Source organism: Thrips palmi, unplaced genomic scaffold, assembly GCF_012932325.1.
Source record: "Thrips palmi isolate BJ-2018 unplaced genomic scaffold, TpBJ-2018v1 HiC_scaffold_18, whole genome shotgun sequence".
NCBI classification, from domain to species: domain Eukaryota; kingdom Metazoa; phylum Arthropoda; class Insecta; order Thysanoptera; family Thripidae; genus Thrips; species Thrips palmi.
In genome coordinates this window covers 4904480-4928952 of record NW_023144627.1, presented here as the reverse complement: position 1 = coordinate 4928952, position 24473 = coordinate 4904480, and the positions used below count along the sequence as shown (strand labels likewise).

The window sequence follows — 24473 nt, the reverse complement described above, 5'->3', positions numbered from 1 at the left end:
AGAAGGGGGAAAGATACACTCTAAAAAATATTGTGGTAGAAATCCTATAAAAGTATCGGACGCATTTAACCTAATCGGTATAGGAATTTTCCCACACAGGACATGGTAAATTTACCATCTGCCGATATGGCAAAAATCCTATACGTGTTGTTAGGTTTCTACTATATTAGGGTGTGGGAAAACTATTACACCGTGTATGGTAAAAATCCCATACGAGTTGTGGGATATTTTCGTTCCGTGATGTGGTAAAACTCCTATACACACATATGAAGTCTTACTTTGAGAAATAGTGAACACATCCCGAGAGATCATGGCGCCAGCGCCACTTCAGTTGGGGAAGCATTTTAAAAATTAAAGTGGGATTCTGTCTCCGATAGAGGAAATGACCCACCCAAGAGGCAGTTCAATCCACTCCCGGGCTCTGTACCTCAAGGCGGATCTTGCGTGCACCCAACCTAATGGCCGACCGCAGTCGCCAGCGAGTGCCAACATGGACAAGCGTTTTTCTCGACTTTAGTGTAATATTTTGTTTAAAACTGAAAGCCAACGGCTAGGACTGACACTTACTTAGGCAACAGATGATATAGTTGTCGAAAATTATTTACTTTAGTAACATAAATCGGAAATACTTAGTGGTGAACGGGCACGGCGCTCCAAGCGCCACCTAGCGGCAGGTTTGTGCAACCTGACGTCAGGCGGCTGACAGTGGACCATACCCTTACCCACAGCTCACCTTTTAGGTACAAGGTAACTTAACAATAGACGATGTCAAAATGCTTTGGAGCGCTACGTTTATTTTCAGCTTCATAATAATATCACTTTAAATTTCGCAAGGATTCAAAACCATGGCTCATCTACATGAGTCGTTCTGAGTTGCCGCTATTTTCAGAGACAACCCCATTTCAAGTTTTAATGAAGAAGTCAAAATTATCTAAAACCGAATGTGATAATGGGGCAGAACAAGATACAAAATAAGTTTAAACCGGTTTTAACGAATCGTCTACTGCCAATTTCTATTAACGGTTTGACGTCACATGAGCTTTTCTTTACTTTTCTCTGAGCAGCTTTGCCGCCTTAGTCATTGTGCCGTTAGCCTGTTATGAATATTGAACGTCTGTCTTGGTCCCCTCTCTTCTGAAAAAATTTTTCAGAATTGTTTGGGATTCTTACTAATAGGTTGTAGGAAAAGCAGTATACAATGGCCTGAAGTAATAGGATTTCTACCAAAAAGTGTAGGAAAAAACCAAACATGAGTATAGGAAATCAAATTCCTATACTAGGTTCGGATTTTTACTACACCACATTGGCAAAAGAACGAAAAGCATAGGAATTTTCCAAATCACGTATAGGATTGTCGTTTCCCATACCGAAGTTGGTACTTTTACCATACGACGGTGTAGTAGAAATGCCATTATTTTTTAGAGTGTAGCGAGAGAGAGAGGGGGAGAGAGAGAGAGAGAGGGAGAGAGAGAGAGAGAGAGAGAGAGAGAGAGAGAGAGAGGGAGAGAGAGAGAGAGAGGGAGAGAGAGAGAGAGAGAGAGAGAGAGAGAGAGAGAGAGAGAGAGAGAGAGAGAGAGAGAGAAGGGGGAAAGATAGCGAGAGAGAAAGAGGGAAGGAGAGAGAGAGGCGCGTGCCGGGCGGACGTCAGGGGCGCAACAGGTCGTGAGGCTTGCAGTGCCCGCGGCCCTTGCAGTGTCGTGGCGGGTGGTATCGACGTGGTCGGCACCACGGCGGCGGCAGGACGGCGGCCTCCACGGCCCCGGCCTGCCCGGCCCGCCGCCTGACGTCACGGAGACGGCGTCACGACGCCGTGCTCGCGCCCCGCGGCCGCTCCGCCTTTGCTCCGCGCGCCGGCCGGCACGGCCACGTGGAGGCAGCTCAGTGGCGGCCCCACTGCAAGTGCCCCGCCCGCCCCGCCGCACAGTGGGCCGGAAGGCCGGTGGAGGCGGCGAAATTCTCGACGCGTTCTGAGCTCCAGAGTCGCTAAATGGGACTCGAACCGAACGTGTGACCACACCAATGGATTGCTCACCGAACGAGGAATCCATTGGTGGGGTCACACGTTCGGGTTGGCCATTCCGCTAGCATTAAGATAAGCAAAATACTTGTATTTGCGAAATCAAAACCATTCATTTGTGCCCAAATTTTTAAATTTTTTAATATTTTTCCGTTCTACCTGTACCTTTTTACGCATTTCTATTTTAGTTTTTAACATTTTTGTGCGTATTTTTTTACTCATGTTTAGTGACCCCTGATAGAGGGGCGCCGCGTAGAAGTAGCCGGATTCTGTGACGCCGAGAACCAATGCCTTTTTCCTTTGCCGGCGTGCGTCGGACTGGACGTGGGAACCAGTTTGGCCGGGTGTACTGTCTGGCCTGCTGTCTCTCTCTCTCTCTCTCTCTCTCTCTCTCTCTCTCTCTCTCTCTCTCTCTCGCTCGCTCGCTCTTACGGCTTTACGGACTTGCGGACTTAAAGCGTTGCGGACTCGGTTACGGCCGAGTTGCCTACCCTGTCTGCTTTCACCGGTGCGGTACGAAGAACTCTTTCCAAATGGCGGTGACGTAGTGACGTGGCCTCAGCCGCCTGGGGCCGCGGGGGCCGCGCTGCACAGCGGACCAGAAGACCAGTGGAGGCGGACAAAACTCTAGACGCGTTTTGAGCTCCAGAGTCGCCAAACAGGACTAGAACCGAACGTGTGACCCCACCAATCGATTGCTCTCCGAACGAGGAATCCATTGGTGGGGTCACACGTTTGGTTCGAGTCCTGTCCTGTCAGGGAAAATTAAGTGTACTCGAGGTTGAAATAAATCAGAGAAAATCGTTAAAAAAACGTCTAAAAAAGGTTAAAAAAGTTAGCCTGAAGCCTTTGCAATCTGTGGAAACTTTTAAAATACTAAGTTACTTGCTCGCAATCTATGAAAACTCGAACCTTTTGCCGATGTCTTTAGCAAGAACATTCCTGTTGTCTGGAAAAAATTCGCATATACGACACTGCGACATTTTTTTCAACGCGGAAGCAACGGCTTAGCGACCCTGTTGCAAATTCGGCCATCTGTATGCCGAGAGTCCACGGTCGATCCGTTTCAGGACAAGGTGAAGATGTGCTCATATTTTTTTCTACTTTTTCTCAGAGTGTTCGCCGCTATCGGTTTGTGTGTTTGGTACCGGTTCGCGGGAAACCCATTTCCATTTCCCAGCTCCCGCTGTGCGACTGCCTTGCCTTGCGTAATGACGCACCTTCTCTCTCTCTCTCTCTCTCTCTCTCTCTCTCTCTCTCTCTCTCTCTCTCTCTCTCTCTCTCTCCCCTAGTCTCACACTCGAACACACACCTTTTCCCCCCTACTTTCCTACTCTATAAAACTGAAAAGCTAATGAAATTGTTTTCCTGCTTGTTTCAGGTAAGCGGGCGAGGACACAGCCTTGAATACATTATTCCGCGAGGACACCGTAAGCCGGCCCAAGGAAGGGCTTTTAATAAGGTCGTAAGATTTTAGAGTGGCGTGGCCGGGCCATGCAGACGGATTCCGAGAGTCGTTTTCGTCGCTCTGTCTCTTTCGCGCTCATGCGGGACGCCCCGTGAGTGCGAGAGAGACAGAGCGACGAAAACGACTCTCGGAATCAGTCTCTGTTGGGCCCTCAGGGCATGGCCGATCATTTTGGGCCGATACGCGCAAGCCGGCCAAGCTACCCGCCCCACAGTGGGCCAGAAGGCCGGTGGAGGCGGCCAAAACTCGAGACGCGTTTTGAGCTCTAGAGTCGCGGAACAGGACTCGAACCGAACGTGTGACCCCACCAATGGATTCCTCGTTCGGAGAGCAATCCATCGGTCGGGTCACACGTTCGGTTCGAGTCCCATTTAGCGACTCTCGCGCTCAAAACGCGTCTCGAATTTTGGCCGCCTGCACCGGCCTTCTGGCCCACTGTGCGCCGTGTGTGACCGGCAGCAAGCCGGCAGGCAGGCGGGCTACCCGTTGCCTGCTTCATATTATCGGAACCAGGTCTGTCAGTCATCGGGCAGTCTGTCTGTCTGTCTGTCTGTCTGTCCGTCTGTCTGTCTGTCTGTCCGTCTGTCTGTCTGTCTGTCCGTCCGTCTGTCCGCCGCCCCGCCTGGGCCCTTGCAGCTGATAACGTGTACGCCGGCATGCGCGAAACTGGTGGGAGTCTCCGATTCCCGCAGCGAAGAAAAAAAAAGAAACAAAAATAGAAATTAGACGTACAGTCAGACAAAGTTATCTCGGAGATTATCGTAACGAAAACGACAAGGGGTAAAAGCTATGCTGCCCCTACGTTTCTCTCTTGTCTAACCAAATACTGTTTGCATTTCCTACGTTTTATGCTGCCCCTACAATTCAATTCCTTCCCTTTTTCAAGCAGATAGTGGTTGCAAATTCCTTCTTTTTTTGAAGCAGATAATCTTTTTTTCGTTTTACGCTTCCCCTGCAATTCCTTCTTTTTTAATCAAATAATTTTTTATTTCATGCGATTTTAACAATTAGTCACCCGATTTTTTTTCGCGTTTCCTAATAGTAGAGTGTGGGCCCAAATTTTGACGCCCCGGCTGGAGAGGCAGGGGGCGGGGCTGCTTTGTGTTGCGAGGTGCCTATCCACAGTCCCGCGAAGGGCCCGCCTGGCGCACAGTGGGCCAGAAGACCGGTGGAGGCGGACAAAACCCCAGACGCGTTTTGAGATCCAGAGTCGCTAAATGGGACTCGAACCGAACGTGTGACCCCACCAATGGATTGCTCTCCGAACGAGGAATCCATTGGTGGGGTCACATGCTCGGTTCGAGTCCCATTTAGCGACTCTGGAGCTCAAAACGCGTCTCGAGTTTTGTCCGCCTCCACCGGCCTTCTGGCCCACTGTGTGGCGCCGCTAGCCCATTGTCTTTGCCCGTTTTCGGTTCTTCCGGCCCCGCACTCGCGTAAGCCTGCTCTTTGTGGGTACGCTTCGCGACGCTTTGCGATTTAAGGCGCTCGTGATCGCGATGCGTGCAACGCGCCTGCACTACATACTTGTGGGTGTGACGCAAAGTGACGAACGAACACCTTTTACACCATTGTGTGTGGACGTGCGTGAGGCCGCGGGGTGGCGCTGTGGTGGTCATAGGGGACCGGCTGGTGTGACGTAGAGTCCTACACTGCAGTCCCGCTACACTGTTTTTCTATACATTGTAGTCCGCCACACTGTAGTCTGCTACAATGTATCGCATGCTTTACTGTAGTCTGGTACCCTGATGTCTGGTACCCTGTAGTCTGCTACACTGTGTAGTCTTCTACACTGTGTAGTCTTCTACACTGTGTAGTCTTCTACACTGTGTAGTCTGCTACACTGTAGTCTGCTACACTCTAAAGTCCGCTACACTGTAGGACTTGACGCTGCTTGCGGCGGCCCTCGACGTTTCGTGCGTCACGCCCTCCTCGCCGGGTCCACCCGGCGGCCCGGCCTCCACGCGGCCCAGCCTCCGCGGCCCCCGCGCCGCCGCCGGCCCGCCGAGCCAAAAGGTTTCGCGGCGAGCCCCCTTTGCCATCCGCTCCAGATCCCCTCCCCCCTCCCCCCTTTCTTCCAGGAACCACTGCGCCGCCGAATTCCTCCTGTCCGGCCGGTTAACTGTAAGACAAACACCTGGCCGGCGGTAGACGGGGCGCTGTCGCACAGTAGCACACACACACACACACACACACACTTGACTTGCACACAATTAAAACCTTGCAGACTAGTTAAGCGCCAAAAGAGGGTGGTCACCTCGCTAGGTTTTCACCCTAGTGCGAGGGGTGAATCACTAGTGTACTCATGTGTACAAATTTGCCCGTACTCCTTGTACTCTTAAGTTTTAAAAAGGTGAAATTCTCTAGTTTTTAGCAGATGACACCGTTGCTAAAGCACAAGCAAGCTATACAATTGCAATGAAGGTGTCAGCTTGCTTTTACTCTCGAGATAGTTTTAAGGCGGGGCGGGACCATGCGTGCGTGAAGCCGGCCTGGGCCGGAAAAGGGCATGGGGCCTGGCCCCCCCCCCTCTACCTCCCCGCCGCCAGCGCTGGGCGCAGTGGCGCGGCGTGCTGCGTGCCTAGGCAAGGCTCGGCCGGCTCGGCTCGGCTCTCAAGCAGGGGCCTAGCGTGGCCTGCTCAGCTCGTACCGCCTTCGCTCGGCCGATACCGATGCAGGATGCAGCGTGGCCCCGCCGCCGGCGACGCCGCATGCCGCTGGAGGCGAGGGGAGCGGGGGCCTCGCACTGCACAACAACAACAACAGTGTCGCCGGCTGGCCCGAAGGAGCGCGTTGCGTGTGTGGAGTACACAGACAAGAAATGTGGGAAGAAGCACGTGAAGCGGCAATCACTGCCCAAAGCTATGGCCCCCAGGAAGCTGACCGAAGAACAACGAGAGCGTAAACGTGAAAGGGCCCGGCAGCTATGAAGTGATAAACAAGCATATTAAAATAAACATTCTCATTAGAATGTCATCTGCTTCCACGTTAGCGTTAGCGTTAGCGTTTTTCTACCGATTTAACGTCGAGTGCCGTTAAAAACGCTAAATAAAGCCTTTAAACGTTTTAAATTGTAAAATTTATGATTGAAGCAGGGTGTACTCACCCGTACTCATGTACTCATGTGTACACCAGAACCCTGAGTGATTCACCCCTCGCCCTAGTGTCCACTTGCTTCGCTTCTGTCTCTCTCGCGCCCTTACGGGACGCCCCACGAGTGCGACAGAGACGGAGCAACTGTTAATTCTGATTGGCCCACCCACCCGGCGGTTCGCGGGCCGCTGCGCGTTGCCGTTTGGCCCGGACTCCTCGCGAGACTCCAGCGGGGGCGTTGTTTGTTAGTCTAGGTCCGATTCGTGGCCCGGCCGGCCCGCTCCAGCAGACCGATTCCGAGAGTCGTCTTCGTCGCTCTGTCTCTCTCGCACCTGTACGGCACGCCCCATGAGTGCGAGAGAGACAGAGCGATGAAAGCGACTCTAGGAATCAGCCTGCTGGACCTCCGGGGCTAGACCCGGCTAGGCTAGGCCCCCCGGACGACTCCAGGCCGAGCTCCAGCGGGCCTAGCTCCGTCTCTCTCGCACTCACGGGCCGGGCGGGGCGGTGCGAGAGAGACGGAGCGACAAATGAGCCTGCCGGCTAATTTGGCTGAGTAATGGCGGAGTGTCGGCCCACCGCAGTGCCTTGGCAGTGCCGTGGCAGTGCCAGCTGAGCTGGGTCAAGTTCGGTCAAGTTGCTGCCCGCGGTACAGTCCGTACCAGGAAGGCTGCACCAGATGTCACAGTCGCTGTCTCTTTCGCTCTTGTGGGGCGTCTCAGGTGTGAGAGAGACGGAGCGCCGAAGCACAGTGGGCCAGAAGACCGGAGGCGGCGGCTAAAATTCTAGACGCGTTTTGAGCTCCAGAGTCGCTAAACAGACTCGAACCGGACGTGTGACCCCACCAATGGATTCATCGTTCGGAGAGCAATCCATTGGTGGGGTCACACGTTCGGTTCGAGTCCCATTTAGCGACTCTGGAGCTCAAAACACGTCCGGGATTTTGGTCGCCTCCACCGGTCTTCTGGCCCACTGAGGGACGCCATGCTGCAGGGGCGCATGTCCAGCCGGACACTCACAGGACACTTTGGGTCTGTCTCTCTCGCACTCATGGGGCATGTCGCATGGGTGCGAGAGAGACAGAGCGACAAGTCTGCTGACCGGACGGCCCGTGGCTGCCCGTGGCCCGGGACTCCAAATATGTACTGTCCGGTGTCCGTCCCCCCGTCCCACTCCCCGCCTCCGTCTAAATGCACGAACGTTTAAAAAGAAAAAAAAAGGAGTCGGGAGGAAAAAGCCCGCATCTCGAGGCGTACGATACAGTTATACACACGGCGTCCATCGTGCATGCTGTAGGCGGCAGTGACTCACAAGGCTAGAGAGAGAGAGAGAGAGAGAGAGAGAGAGAGAGAGAGACGGGACGAGAGCGGGAGTCGAAAAAAATGGAGCAGGCTTGCGAATGGCAGAGAGAGAGAGAGAGAGAGACACTGCAAAAAAAATCCATCTTAATTTTAAGAAACTAGTTTGTGAAGCAGTTTACAAAGATTTTTTGCTATTAAAAGTAAGAAACTTTCTCCTCTTAAAACTAATGACAAAGTTTTTAAAATTCATAGATTATGGTTTATTAAAATTTGACTAAAGTGGGAGGAAAGGAATTCTATACCGACGTCCGATTTCGAGTGTGGATGTCAGAATTCTGAAATGCATCTTACATCGTGTCACATTACAGTGCCAATTGTCAAAAATTGTTCGGAGCACGAAGACCTGATACTTGTTTGTCTTCCATCTTCCGACTGTGCCTCAACAGAGGAGGTGCCTGGACCTAACCTAATGGCCGACAGCAGACGACAGCGAGTGGCAACATGGTTGGGCGTTTTTCTCAACTTCAATGGAATATTTTGTTAAAAAATTTGAGCTAGCGGCTAGAGAAGACATTTACTAAGACAACAGATGGTATCATTTGCCAAAAGAAGTTCTTTTAGAAATACAAATAGGAAATTCTTATTCGGGAACGGACACGGCGCTCTAAGCGCCACCTAGCGGCAGGTCTGTGAAACCTGACCTTGAACCTAGCTGCTGACTGTGGGCCAGGGCCATACCGTGTGAGAAGTGGCTTGTCGACAGTTTGCGTGAAGTAATCAAACTAAACCTTCGGTTTACGTTGAATGTGACAGCTATCACTGAAGCGTTCAATTTTAACCTCAATCAGTTAGTTTCAGAAATCTAGTTATGAAAAGTCATCAGTCATGTAGATTTTAAGAAACCAATTTTTATTTTTGGCAGGCAATCTTAATTTTGACAACCCAGTTCCTAAGTTTTAAAAGTGGTTTTGAAATTTACCAACTATATATTACTTTTCATTTTAGTTTTGGTAAATGTAATAAAGTATAGCACTTTTCACAAACTTTTCTGAGTTTTCACATCATTTCAAAATGTTATTAAATTTAAGACATTTTCATGTCTTAAATTTCAGAAATTTTTTTGCAGTGGAGAGAGAGAGAGAGAGACGGATGCACGAAGGGGGAATGCTCAAGTTGGACGGAGGGGGGCTGATCGTGTGTTGATCACCCAATCGACAGTTTCAATCTGCGGGCTGCTTTCTCTGACTGGGCCTGCCCGACCTGCCCCCGGCCACGGCCTGGCTCCCTCCACACAAAGCCCTGTGGACGTGTGTGTGTGTGTGTGTGTGTGTGTGATAATGTGCGCAGTCATGAATATTGGGCATGATGCTTGGTATGGTTTCGGCCCGGCATTTTTCGCCCTGTCACTTCGGGCTCTGCTGGAATCTCTGGCGATCTCGGCCCTGGCGTCGCGCCCGGCCCGGCGTCTGGCTGGGCGGGGCTGGACTGTAGACAAGCAGAAGTGTCTATTTGGAGCACGGCGGGCAAATGGGCCAATGAGCGGTTCGCAATCATGTGCGCCTCATCGCTTTTCGCTCACACTGTTATGAGCAGTCGCAGGCGCGATTTTGTGTATAATTTTGTGTCACGACGAAGGCAATACGATTGACTGCCGTGCGCAAAGCGACCCTAAAAAAAAGTCGTACAGCAAAACTCGTAAACAATCTTGATTGTTAGTGAAATTTCCTAAAAACTCACGAAGTTTGATCAAATTTCTTAAACACTCACGAAATCCAATCAAGTTTCTTGACAGACTCACGAAATTTACTCAAAACTCATTAAAATTTTACTCTGAAATTCGAGGAAATTTGGCTGCAGTTCATTGAAATCGAACCAAAACTCGTGTTGAATTCAAAAATTTGTACAATGAAACTTAAAGCTATTTCCCCAAGCGTTTTAGTCACGATCTTTTTCCTAGTGTGCTAGAACTACTGACTAGTACACTAAACAGCTAGCTTCAACGTGCCAGTGCATTATAGCACCCATGCAGCACCTCTTTTTTCGGGAATGGGTCGAGGGCGGTGCATGAAAAGTGTCATTTTTGTGAGGCGTGGAGGGGCCCGCTGCGAAGCCACCATGACCGTCACGTGTGACGCGACGTTACGCTGCCGAGCCCCCTTTCCCCCTCCCCTTTTCCCCTCTCCCGTCCCCATCCGCCACACCTCCAAGGATCAACGAACGCTTTGGTGTGTCGGGGCGAGGCGGGGCGTGGCGGGGCGTGGCGGGGGGTTCCACACCGGCCGGTGAACCAAGGTGTGGCCCCCTAGGCGCGGCGTGCCCACGGCGTGTCCCGGACCGGCTCGGCTCGGCTCGCACCGGGCCTAGGTCTTAGCCCAGGCGCGGATCCAAGAGGGGGGGGGGCGATGGGGGCGTCGCCCCCCCCCCCCTGAAGGCGGCGAAGCCGCCTGAAAGGTAGGCAAAAAGTCGCACATAACCCCTGTAGGTAGGCAACTTTCACGACGTCGCCCCCCCCTGAACCCGTCCCTGGATCCGCCCTTGTCTTAGCCGAACAGGAGTCCAGGACTGTGCGTAGTGGGTTACAGGAGTCCAGGACTGCGTAGTCCAGGAATGTTGAAGTTCATGACTGTAGTAGTCCATGACCTAGGACTGTAGTGGTCCAGGATCTAGGACTGCAGTAGTCCAGGATCTAGGACTGTAGTAGTCCAGTGTCCAGGATCTAGGACAGTAGTAGTCCAGTGTCCAGGATCTAGGGCTGTAGTAGTCCAATGTCCAGGATCTAGGACTGTAGTAGTCCAGTGTCCAGGATCTAGGACTGTAGTAGTCCAGTGTCCAGGATGTAGGACTGTAGTAGTCCAGGATCTAGGACTGCAATAGTCCAGGATCGTCTGTAGTAGTCCATCACTCTAGAGTTCTTACGGATAAGTCATCACCGTAAGCTACGGACAAAATTGATTCATTGTAATTACGGATGGGCTTGTCCATATTACGGAGTTTGACATCTGTATTACGGATAAAAAGCATCTTCAGGTTTTGAGAATTTCTGTACGGACAAAATTATCCGTAAATACAAACACAACTATTGATCCATAATTACGGCTACTAAACCCATCCGTATTATCAACTCAACTTGTCCGTAATCCTGATCTGAACCTACCAATCCATATTAACATCAACTTAACTTCAATATGAAGACTAATAAGGTGCAATATAGTTTCATTAGTTTTCAAACTAAGAATAGTACTTTTCCTGTATATTGCATCATTCACCTATTGATTATCCAAACTAAAATCTTCTAAGTGCCATTTTGGCCGTAGTCCAACAGTTATTAAATGACACTCTAAGAAACCTAACCTAACATTTTTATTGAAGAAAGAATTGAAACATAAACAAAAGTATTGTTATATTTATAAATGTATGTTGTTGGGAAGCAGAGAATTTACCTGTGATAATAAAAGCACCCCCAACGTCTCCAATCCTCCACAGCAGATAAGTGTGTGTTAACATGACTGACAGCCGTCCAGTTTTCGCAGACACAAGCATCACTTCTCAAAGAATAAGTGAATTAATAACTTTTATGAACCAGAAACTTGCAAATCATCGTAGTTTCTGATTTTAAACCAAACTAAACGAGGTTAATCTACACAGAAACAAAGGGGTGACTGTGAATGTTGGATTTCTCATACTTTCACGTATGAAAAGTTTAGCGGGACGGTGTTTAGAAAAAATGAAAACACTCCTCTCCGCTGTTTGTGCTGCCGATTTTAGGCACAATTAAGGCCTTCACAATTGGTGTCAGCGATGGTGTCTCACCCCAAAGTCCATCAAGGATGGCATTGTTTGCAAACACTGAAGAAGTCAGTGCATGTGATTTTTGTTGTCACTCGGTTCTTCCAGCATACGGTATCAGATCAGCAGACAGTATAACCTCACCAGCGCACCAACTTCAAAAGAAAACATTTACAGTATAGCTTGAGTATGGTAGAATGTTTTGTGGAACTGCCCACAATAACTGGTTGGTTAGATTGAACAGTTGCTCAGTATGATTATTGAAATGCAGTGATTTCATAATCAACACCAAATTTGGGCGGTAAGTACATCTTTTTCTGCTGTGGCCCTGCTCCACCGTTACCCAAGAGTGTCTATCGTATCAGCAAGTAACTCAATCAATAGCTCTATTATGTGCCAAATAAAAGTAAAAGTGCTTGCTAGTGCATAAAAAAGATAATTGGCATTAAAAAGTATAATATACTGCTTATCTGTTTCCGCTCAGTATGGCAACGAGTAATTTATGAATTCTGTTTGTATAACGAGTGTCGATGAATGCAATTACTTTGGATTCTGTAAGACTATCCGTAGTTACAAAGCTACATCTGTTACGGACAAAGCCATCCGTATGTTACAAATCAGGCTATCCGTATTACGCTTGCGCAAAAATGTTTGTAAGGTACGGATGAATTTGTTTGTAATACGGATGAAGTAATCCGTAAGAACACTGTTAAAAAAAATATGAAAATTCAGACTGATTTCGTCTTACTTTGTGGTCTGAATCGCAAATTCATAAAATGGTACGAATATTAAGATCAATTGTCTGAAAAGTGTGACTTGATGTCAGAAATTTGAATTCAGACTTGCAAGTCTGAATATTTAGAGCGATGGCAATCAAGTTTTGTTCATTGTCGTCCGAAAACAAAATTCATACTTGTAAAGTCGGAAAACGGGTGAAAAATTGCCGTCCACTTAGTACATTTTACGGTTTCCTAATTTTTTTTATCAATGCCATTGTTGCATTTCAAATAATATTTACGTTTAGTGTCGTTAGAGCAAATAGAATGTTTCAGAGCTCCGAAATGGATACTTTTTTCTCCATCCGCTAGGTGGCGCTAGTGTCGCATGGTTGATCTGTTGAAGCTAAAATTGCCTCTTGAAACCGAAAGGGGGTGAACATTTTGTTAAAAACTTATTCCAAGTAATTGTCTGAGAGGGCATGAGCGCACCAAAGCAAGATTGATGTTTGTAAGTGCAATCTTAGCTAAATAATAGAGAATGAAACTTCTCTCTCGCGCATGACCGCGGGTCGACGCGTGGTTGGGCTGAGGCCGCTCTCCCGGGAGTTTTATCAGTCACCTCTCTCCACTGCAAGACATCTGCGAGATACTATTTGCACTGATTAACTAATTTTTGACTCGAGTTCTTCTGCTGAACGGCTGATGAAACTGTTGGAAATAGCCGATAAGTGCTCCACTCTTATGAGTAGTAATTTTTAGTGAGATTGTTTCTGTTTTTCGTACAACTGAGTCTGATAAGTAAGACCGACTGGTATCATTTTTCATACAACACGTTAATCTGAAAATTCAGACTAACGTTGTCTGAAATTTTAAGACCTCAAAGTATGAGAGTTTTGGTATGAAAATTCAGACTGAATGTAAGTAAATCGACTTCTTACAAAAAATTATGAATTTTCAGTAATTTTTTTTAACAGTGAACTCTAGAGTGCAGGATCTAGGACTGTAGTAGTCCAGGATCTAGGGCTGTAGTAGTCTAGGATCTAGGACTGTAGTAGTCCAGGACTGTCGTAGTTGTAGCCTAGGACTGTTGAAGTACACAGGCGGGTGGAGCTCTGCCTCGATTTGACGGAAACTGAATTGCTGTCCTCAGTAACCTATCACTGTTAAAAAAAATATGAAAATTCAGACTGATTTCGTCTTACTTTGTGGTCTGAATCGCAAATTCATAAAATGGTACGAATATTAAGATCAATTGTCTGAAAAGTGTGACTTGATGTCAGAAATTTGAATTCAGACTTGCAAGTCTGAATATTTAGAGCGATGGCAATCAAGTTTTGTTCATTGTCGTCCGAAAACAAAATTCATACTTGTAAAGTCGGAAAACGGGTGAAAAATTGCCGTCCACTTAGTACATTTTACGGTTTCCTAATTTTTTTTATCAATGCCATTGTTGCATTTCAAATAATATTTACGTTTAGTGTCGTTAGAGCAAATAGAATGTTTCAGAGCTCCGAAATGGATACTTTTTTCTCCATCCGCTAGGTGGCGCTAGTGTCGCATGGTTGATCTGTTGAAGCTAAAATTGCCTCTTGAAACCGAAAGGGGGTGAACATTTTGTTAAAAACTTATTCCAAGTAATTGTCTGAGAGGGCATGAGCGCACCAAAGCAAGATTGATGTTTGTAAGTGCAATCTTAGCTAAATAATAGAGAATGAAACTTCTCTCTCGCGCATGACCGCGGGTCGACGCGTGGTTGGGCTGAGGCCGCTCTCCCGGGAGTTTTATCAGTCACCTCTCTCCACTGCAAGACATCTGCGAGATACTATTTGCACTGATTAACTAATTTTTGACTCGAGTTCTTCTGCTGAACGGCTGATGAAACTGTTGGAAATAGCCGATAAGTGCTCCACTCTTATGAGTAGTAATTTTTAGTGAGATTGTTTCTGTTTTTCGTACAACTGAGTCTGATAAGTAAGACCGACTGGTATCATTTTTCATACAACACGTTAATCTGAAAATTCAGACTAACGTTGTCTGAAATTTTAAGACCTCAAAGTATGAGAGTTTTGGTATGAAAATTCAGACTGAATGTAAGTAAATCGACTTCTTACAAAAAATTATGAATTTTCAGTAATTTTTTTTAACAGTGATGTGTAGCTGTACTTGTAAGCTCACTAACGGTAACATTTTTTGCCGCTTCATCCTGATTTATTTTCCATTGTAGTGCGAATGAATGGGGCCAGTGGTTAAATGGTGCATCTTTCTTCTTCTTTCGATTCGCAGTGTACCCGCGCTCGCACGCTCCCATGCCGTTTGCCGTTTCCGAAGCCGCCGAGTATGGATCTGAAACGCATAATGTGTTCCCAAATGGGCGGTGGTCGAGGCGGTGGTGAATGCACCCGCTCACACATGCGAAAACGCACTCACACAGACGCACACTCACGCACCTTGCTGGCGGTGCGCGGTGGCGCGGGAGATTCAAATCAAATTGAAGAAGTGGCTTCATTAGCCAAATTAACTCGGCTCCCTTCCTCTCTCTCTCTCTCTCTCTCTCTCTCTCTCTCTCTCTCTCTCTCTCTCTCTCTCTCTCTCTCTCTCTCTCTCTCTCTCTCTCTCCGCGTGCCGTGACTGACGCGCTCGCGTGCGTGTCCGTGTTGCACCGCTCGGCCCACCACCGGCATGCATGCGGACCGCTGTCTGAGACCATCAATTTAAAATTTACTTTATTGTTTTATGGTAAAAAAAATTGTTATTATTTTTTTGGGGGGTGGGGAGATTTGAACGTGTAACACCTGCTGGTTTCGTAACGAACGAGTGTCATGCGCAAAAATTAAAATTCTTCATGCTTTAAATTTTTTTAATTTTTTTTAATGAAATTGTAAAAAACAATTGTTATTGTTGTTTTTTTGTTTGTTTTTATTTTGTTTTTTTTTTCTGTAATTTGCGGAGACTCCTGTCTGGAGACTTGCACGCGCTAGTGGTGCTGTGGCGTCTCGGGGCAGGAAAATCAACACCAAAACACGCTAGCTACTCTCTGGGACCCCTCCCTCCCCTCTTCCCGGAGAGAGAGAGGGAGAGAGAGAGAGAGAGAGAGAGAGAGAGAGAGAGAGAGATAATGAACACACGTACGCCCCTCGCCTTGCTGCATGCCGGGCTCGGTTGGTTCGCCTTGAACTTGGAGAGCCACGGTCCATGCCCGCCTCTGTGTGTGTATGTATGTGCGTGTGTGTGTGTGTGTTCGTCCTCCTCACCTGCATCCACACGGACGAACAGACGGACCGATGTGGCTTCTTTTGCTGACCGATATTGTCCGATTATGTTATTGCACTCTAAATGTTCTACAGTGAAGATTCTCCATAATGTTCCATATTATGGTGGTGCAGCTGACCTCGTAACATACCATTGAGAATTCACTGTACCTTGCAGATATTTTGACGAATTTTGTTGGTATTCGTATGGAAAAAATTCCCACCATAATATGTTGGTTGGTGCAGCCTTTCACCGTAAGACATTAACAGTGTGCTGCGCGGCTGTCCGTGACACTCCGCTCGTGTAACCAGCATACACCGTTAAAAATGATATGAATTTTCATTGCAAATATTTACGGAAAATTCCTGAAAACCATTAAATACTGTGCTGTCTTCTGCAAAGTAAATTGCAATGAACGGCAGAATCCGTAACGATTCTTCTCTCGACGGAAAACACCAGGAGATGGATTTGGTTTGTCTTTGATGGTCGAAGATTTCGCGACTCTGGACCTCGAAACGCGTCCGGGATTTTGACCGCCTGACTCGATTTTCGGGCCCACTGTGCGGTTGCCTCTTTGGTGCTGGGTCTGTGGCGTCTCTGAGGACGAAGTCTCGCCGCGTCTCGCACGGGCGGGAAGAGAAATGGTCCATGAAACTTTGTAGTAAATGATAACAACCGGGTCTGGAAAAAATGAAATTGGCGTTGTTTCTTTGCTGGACGACACCGATTAGACTTTCTTGTATTTACGACTCGCTAGGCTCTAGTGCCTGGAATGCTGCGGGGCCCTTCAGGAGTGGACGGGGAGAAAGGTCTCTCTCTCTCTCTCTCTCTCTTTCTCTCTCTCTTTCTCTCTCTCTCACAGAGCTTTCCGTACAACCACGAGTGAGACAGAGCGAAAAACATTGTTGTTCAGGATCAGTCTGCTGCCGAGGAAATCCTGTGCAGTTGTGGTCTCACTCACCCTCTCTCTCTCTCTCTCTCTCTCTCTCTCTCTCTCTCTCTCTCTCTCTCTCTCTCTCTCTCTCTCTTCATGAGTGCGAGAGAGACAGGGTGTGGGCAACCCACGTGACTCGTACCGACGCCGCGAATAGCAAACGCGAAGTAGGCTCGCGGGGAGTTCGGGATTCGCGGAGGAGTTTGGCGCAGTTTGGTGGACCGGCGGGCCTCTCTCTCTCTCTCTCTCTCTCTCTCTCTCTCTCTCTCTCTCTCTCGCACTCGTGGGGCGGCCCGTGTGGGTGCGAGAGAGACAGAGCGACGCCTTCTCGGAGTCGGCCTACGGGCCGCGGAGGTTCGCGAAGCGGTGCGGTCCCGACAAAAGCAAGGTGGGAGTGCCCCCCGGGAAGAGGGGAGGGGGGAAGGGGGGTTCGCGGTCACTCAACTCTTTTCGCGGGCAGGAAAAAAATAAGAGGGGGGGAGAAATCCCGCGAAGGTAGAGTGGGGAGGGGGGCGCCAAAACTGCGCAACAACGAAATTCCTCGCCGCCCTGCACTGGTAAAACAAAGGCATAAAAATTACGCCCTTAAGGGCATAAATACTCTTTTACGCCCTTCCAGGGGCATAAATCGTTTTATGCCCTTGGGAAGGGCGTAAATGGTATAGGAATTTCAAGCAAAATTTTAATGCCCTTCCCAAAGGCATTAACGATTTATGCCCTTTAAGGGCGTAAATCGTTTACGCCCTTAAAGGGCATAATTTTTATGCCTTTGTTTCACCAGTGTGCAGACAGAGGGTCACTCTGTCTTTCTCGCACTCATGGGTCGTCTCTCATAAGTGCGAGAGAGACAGAGCGACGAAAACGACTCTCGGAATCAGTCTGGGCTGGCGGGCTGGCAGTAGTGGGATAGGTTGCACGACCAAAGCGCTCCGGAAAATGGCTTACCTGTGATAGTTTTTGTTGTTGTTGCTTTTTTGGCGACGGCCGTGACTGTCGTTTCTGGGCGTGTAGGTGCGCCGCGGGGAGGGGAGGGGCTGTTGGGTTCCGGTTCGCCTTTATCAACTTCCTGCCGGCCGAAAAGGGCTCCGCCACTGCCGAGTCGCGGTGCCGCGAAAGCGCTTTCTGGCCGGGCTTTCGGCTTTCGCACCGGGCAAGCTCACAGTGGGCCAGTAGACCGGCGCAGGCGGCCAGAACTCTAGACGCGTTTTGAGCTCCAGAGTCGCTAAATGGGACTCGCGCCGAACGTGTGACCCCACCAATCGATTCCTTGTTCGGAGAGCAATCCATTGGTGGGGTCACACGTTCGGTTCGAGTCCCATTTAGCGACTCTGGAGCTCAAAATGCATCCGGGATTTTGACCGTCTCTTCCGGTCTTCCGGCTTACTGTGAAGATCCTGCGTTCCTGTACAAGCTCGGCAGGCACGCGGAAAAGCCCTACAACGGCCTTGGTCCGTATCATCAGGTGGAGCCTTCGTGGTTCTTTTTATTGATCTAATTTTTTTACCCTTTTTTTTGTTCTTTGCTCGCGAGGGCCTGTGTGTAATCAGCCTTGGTAACAAGTTGTGGCCTACGTCTGTCGTCTGCAAGGGCAGCGCGTGGTGCACTGATGGTGTACTAGGTCTCGCTTTCGCTTGGCTGGCTTCAACTTGTGACCCGGGGACGTGTAGGAAGGAAAAGGCACGTCAGCTGTTCGCACTTTTGCTTGGCGTCAGTTCTTTTCAAATGTGACCTTCCTAATTGCGTCCTCGAAAGAACAGAAAAGCCGACAATACTTGGAAAGCGGCCTAAAATTGCACGACCTTTGGCGAAATTTGACCCAGTTTGACCACTTGTCGCTGGGGAGCAAACGCTTGCAAAAATTTGTGTCCACACCTGAAATTCGTTGGAATTCGAAATCGTCCCTCACAGAGGTCAAAAGAAAAACAGCTTAAAGTGTGAGCGTAAAATCCGGTGATATCCGACAAAATCTGTTCCCTTCGGGAACCTCGTGTGCCGTAATATCTTTGATAATAACATAGTTGGTTGCCCTCTCTACTTCACGATAAAACCATCTGCTCCTTGTTTCGAAAAACCTATATTCCTGAGAATCCCAGGAGATCTCCCTTGGATCCCTTCTTGGATCAAGAAAAAATAATCTTTATTTTGAAGACATTTCTCTTGTATATGCCGAAATTTTCTTGTATCAAGACTTTTTTCTTTTGAAAACCAAGAAAATTAAAAATCGAGGAACCATTTTTCTGGGTATACCATTTGTTCTGCATTTTTTCTGACGGGAACGCGTTGCTGTTGCAGACCATCAATGACGTGTTCAAGACGGCGGCCGACGCCGACCTGGACTGGAGCGGGCTGCTGCAGGCCACCCCCAGCGTCATCCTGCACGACCGCCTCATGACGGAGGCCTCCATCGGCCACCCCGCCGGCATGCACGCCACCCCCATCAAGGCCGAGCACTCGTACTGCAGCCTCGGCGAGGACACCGACTCCACCCCGGACTCGGAGCTGTCGCTGTCGGCGCGCATGGACGGTCAGTATGGAACCCACACCTATGGAACCCCTATGGAACCCCTAAGGAACCCGTTTGGAACCTGCGGGACCTGTATAAACCCTGCGGAACCCGTGAGGAACCCTCGGTGGAACCTATGGAACCCGCACTGAGAAAATTTGAGTCGTCACTTGATGACAATTTCAAGGCTAAGTCTCCTTGCTACAATGTCATCAAAACAATTGATGACATTGTTGTCACGCTCATGCAATAAGTATAGGAGCTTTGATGAAAAAGGCATCAATTTGTGACGAGATTGTCATAATTTGTAAGTGATGGAAATATCATCCACGTTATTGTCATCAAGTGACAACAAATTTTCACAGTGCGTTTGGAATCCATAAACACCCTATGTGACCCGTTTGGAACCTATGAAACTCCTACAGCAACCGTCAGGAAAACCTATTGAACATCTATACAACCCTTAATAGAACATATAAAACCTGTCAAAGAACTTAAAACCCGTTTGAAACCTATGAAACTCTTGTGAAAACCGTTTGGAATCTATGAAACCTCTATGGAACCTGCAACCCATGGAATCTTTTTAAACCCCATAGAACCCTTCGGAGCCTATGAACCCAATAGGCCCTGCGGAATCCTTGGAGAGCCCTTCGGATTCCAAGGTGGCAAGACTTTTTAGCGCTCGTTTGCGTTCTTCTGGTCGGCGTTGGCAATGCCGAGTTCGCCGAGTTGGACGCGCAGTTTCGGGCGAAAAGGGCAAAAAAGAAACGCGGCCGTATCGCCCCGTATGGTGTAGGCACCGCGACCCGCAACCCGCATCCACCAGCGGGACGTTGGCCCAGTCCGAGATACCCAGCTCTCTCTCTCTCTCTCTCTCTCTCTCTCTCTCTCTCTCTCTCTCTCTCTCTCTCTCTCTCTCTCTCTCTCTCTCTGCGAAATGGGGGCCGAATCAAGTGCAGGGAAGAGGACGGGCTGAGTGCACCTGTGGCATGGCATGATTTCGTGCAGGGGACCGGCGAGGGCGAATTTAACTTTTATCGACGCTATCTTCGCTATCTCGCGCCTACACTAGTATCGAGTTGTGGGTCGCCGCTTATCGGTGGGATGTCGGATTGTACGACGGATTCGGAATTGAGGGCGGCAAGGGCGCGAGTGTCGCATCTCACGGGGAGCGAGCTTACCAATTAAATGTGTGCTCCGGAGAAATTTCCTCTTACACAGCATTGGCTCTTCGTAAGAATTGGCAACGCCGGCAACGCCTTTACTTTCTTCGGGTCACCCAAAGTCGATACCTGGTAGACATTTTACAATGCACTTCCTTCCCGAGTTCCTTCTAAGGTCCATCATCCGAAGTGTTCCACCTGGTATGTGTACCTCGCAGTGACTTCACTGTAAATAAAAATTGTTGTCACATTATTTTGAAATAGTGGATGTTAGTTTCATTTTAGACGATAACAATTTAATCACAAATTGGTCACTTTTTCATGAAAAGCTCTTTTGCATGGACGTGACAGTGACAACAATGTCACGAATTGTTTTGGCAACATTCTTGTAAGAAAATCTACCCTAGAAATTGTCACCTAGTAACAATCAAATTTTCACCTAGTGACAACCAAAATTTTCACCAAGTGACAACCAAATTTTCACCCAGTGACGACCAAATTTTCACCAAGTGACGACCAAATGTTCACCAAGTGACAAGCAAATTTTCTCCAAGTGACAACCGAAAGTGGAACAGTGTGCTGCGGTTGGCGAAAATGAAGTAACCGCCCCACTGCGAATCCGGGAACGAACAGACGAGCACTCATTCAATCTCCTCGACTCGATCAGCCCAATCCTCTAGGCAGGCTGATTCCGCTGAAGCGCTTTGTCGCTCCGTCTCTCTCGCACCTGTGTGCGGAACGCCCCGCGAGAGAGAGAGAGAGAGAGAGAGAGAGAGAGAGAGAGAGAGAGAGAGTGAGAGATGAGGGGCACATGTGCCGCGAGGCCGTCCTTGGCCAGCATTGGGTGCGCGGTGGCCCGAGGCATGAACACGAGTGCGTCTGCCTGTTTCCTACCCAGCAGCTCAGCGTTTGTCGCTCTGTCTCTCTCGCACTCGCGGGCCGCGCCGGCGTGCCCCTCGGGGTGCGAGAGAGACAGACCGCACATTTTGTCGCCAAATCAGCAGCGAGTCGTTTGATTCGTTTTGCAACCCAATCCGGCGCTCCGCCCGCTCCGCCCGGGGTCCCTCGATAAGGCGCACATTGTATTGTACTATTATGTAGCATTGGATAATAACGCGAACGGTTTTTCGCGTGGCTGCTGCTCGTTTTCAGATTAGTTTTTGATGGCTCTTTTTTTTCTGCGGGAGGCGCGTTTCAAGGGCAATGGTACAAAATCCAAGCGTCGTATTGTTCCGAATTATAAGAATGATGCATGTCCCACAAAAAAAAAAAAGACCTTTGACATTTTTTTTAGAGTTTTGCTTTTTTATTTTCTGCCGTTAGATAACGGCAACCTTAACCCATGATTCCTGGATCAATCAAAAGAAAAACCTTAGCACTGGGTTTTTAATTATTTATTTTTTCCCTTTTTTGAAGAATCAACTAAAATCAAGATTTGTGCAAGAAAAATTGAGAAACTTTTTTTAGGGTGTGGTAGAAAAACTTTTTAGATTTTTCCTAGTCCTGCCCAAGGTCCTGCCACAGTTTAGTAAAAAAACCGATTCGCGCTGATCCAATTCGCATTTTCTAACAGTTTCTGTTTGAACGCGGGCCCCACAGCTGCGACGCGTGTAACGCGTGCGCAAGACTCATGACACAATTCGGTTTTCTTTCCGCCTCACCAACTGCACTCGTCCCTCCCTCATCGGAAATGCAGTTTCGCAAAGCGATGATTCCTCACTGTGAAATTTTGGTTTTACTGTATCTTGGTCACAATTTAAAGGCTAATAACAAATTACTTAAGTTACTTCCTAATTAATTACAAGAATGTCATCGAAACAATTCATGTCACTGTTGTCGCGCCCAAGCAATAAGTATAGGAGCTATTATGGAAATGTCATCAATATGTGGTCCAATTGTCATCAATCGAAAGTGATGAAAATGACATCCCATGACATCCACACAATTAAGAGGTGACAATTTTTTTTTATAGTGGTTTCGAAGTATCGCAGTTTAAATGGCAATGCGTGACGACGCCTTCTGTTTTCGAGTCATTGAAGATGTCCCGTTCGGCACGCACCTGCAACGCGGCCCTCGATGTGGAATGATAAAATTAGACGGCCACTGAAGGGTACACCGGTGGCGCCGTAGCCTTGGCGGCTGTTGTCTTAGCGCCGGCATGACACTCTCTCTCTCTCTCTCTCTCTCTCTCTCTCTCTCTCTCTCTCTCTCTCTCTCTCTCTCTCTCTCTCTCTCTCTCTCTCTCTCTCTCTCATTTACAAGTGCAAGTGAGTGAGTAATACTCAGCCACACAGCAGTCACACTTGATGCAAACGCAAGAAGGATCGCGCCGGTTGGTTTCTACGTCTACGAGAACCGCACTTTGTTGGTTCAGCAGCTCACCGTCAGAGCCGACGTCGTGCGTTTTCAGGAAGAGGAAAAAATATGTCGAAAATTAATTGTGTGACTTTTGGAAAAATTTGACGTACCTTGCCACTGCTTTGAGCGAGTATTTAAACGAGAAACAGTTCTTTTCGTCTGGTGTTCGTTATCAGAGTTATTTTTTGTCGTTATTGCCTGACCATGGCATTTAACTTTCCCCTACTTCAAAATTTTATTTTTACCCAGAGAAAAGGAGAATTTTTTTCTTTTTTTGCAACGTTGGAGGCCGGTCGCCACGATGTTTGATAGCGACTTGTTTCCTCTGCGCCACCTGCCAGTGGTGTGGCGCTATATGAGAGAGAGAGAGAGAGAGAGAGAGAGGAGAGAGAGAGAGAGAGAGAGAGAGGAGATTGTGTGGCACGCCGGGCCCTTCTGGTCGTTGCAGGACGCGTCGTAGTGTAGCAGCGACTGGCGAGTAAATGCAGTGAAGGTCGCCGAGAACAAGCAAGGCAGCCGAGCAATTCAGGAAAAGCGGTTCGTCGCTCTGTCTCTCTCGCACACTCATGCGGAGAGCCCCATGAGTGCGAGAGAGACAGAGCGACGATAAGGACGACTCTTCGTGGCGCCGTCGGATAGGCATCACATCGGCGTGCCGCACAGTGGCATCCGCGTGGCCGTGGCCGCGACCGCATCGGTGCACAGTGGGCCAGAAGACCGGTGGAGGCGGTCAAAACCCCGGACGCGTTTTGAGCTCCAGAGTCGCTAAGAGGGACTCGAACCGAACGTGTGACCCCACCAATGGATTCCTCGTTCGGAGAGCAATCCATTGGTGGGGTCACACGTTCGGTTCGAGCCCTGTTTAGCGACTCTGGAGCTCAAAACGCGTCCGGGATTTTGACCGCCTCCACCGGTCTTCTGGCCCACTGTGGGCTGGCCCTGGATCCGCCTCTGCGCGGTGCGGGGCTGGGACTGCTGAGTAGGTGCGCAAAGCCAAGCCAAGCGTCGCGAAGCAAAGTCGAAGGGTCCCGAAGGGGTCCCGTCCGAACTCTATCGGGGTCGCATCACAGAAAAAAGAGCAAAAAGGGAAACACAAAAAGAAATCCAAGTTGGACTGATCAAAAGAAAAGGTTTCTCTCGGCGCGTGCTCCGAACAGCGTAGTGAGGCCCAAAGCTCGTTTCGGATGTTTTTGAACGCTGTTGACGGCCATTAACTTTTCCATGCAGAGCAGTTCTAGCGAAACCCACGACATCTATTGAGATTTTTGGGTCGTCTCGTCGAGAGAAATCCATTTCTATAATTGCTTTTCCATTTCAACATTTTTAAGGGTTTTTTTTTTATGAAACGTAGATTGTCCGAAAATGCCAATTAGTGGATCCTGTACGTGAAACTTCAGAAAAGGCTGGAACAGCATTCAATGCCTTTTTTTGCAGTGTACAGTGTGCACGGTGCATTGCTTGACTTCCCTTCGAATGCACCTGCTGACGGCATGCCTGACGGCATGGGGCAGTGAGGCGCCGCACAGTGGGCCAGAAGACCGGTGGAGTCGGACTAAACTCGAGACGCGTTTTGAGCTCCAGAGTCGCTAAATGGGACTCGAACCGAACGTGTGACCCCACCAATGAATTGCTCTCCGAACGAGCAATCCATTGGTGGGGTCACACGTTCGGTTCGAGTCCCATTTAGCGACTCTGGAGCTCGAAACGCGTCTAGAGTTTTGGCCGCCGGCGCCGGTCTTGGCCCACTGTGTCCCGGCCACGGCCAGGCCATGCCGCCATGCGCGGTCCCGCTTTGGGCTGAGTCGGTGAAAAGGCGGCCTGTTGCTAGCTTAGCTGTCGCTGCCGGCTGGCGGTTCTGCCTCTGTCGCACTCGCGGGTCGTC

At 48.9% G+C, this 24473-nt stretch overlaps 1 protein-coding gene across 2 annotated transcripts in view; it reads left to right on the top strand.

Moving 5' to 3' along the window:
- The window catches only part of LOC117645242 (cyclic AMP response element-binding protein A-like), an 88677-nt gene that overhangs the window by 55417 nt on the left and 8787 nt on the right, over positions 1 to 24473 (top strand). For both annotated transcript variants that reach the window (XM_034385295.1, XM_034385294.1), the window contains exon 2: positions 18860 to 19091. In XM_034385295.1, coding sequence (XP_034241186.1) covers positions 18860 to 19091 — 232 coding nt within the window. The remainder of the gene's footprint in view (positions 1 to 18859; positions 19092 to 24473) is intronic.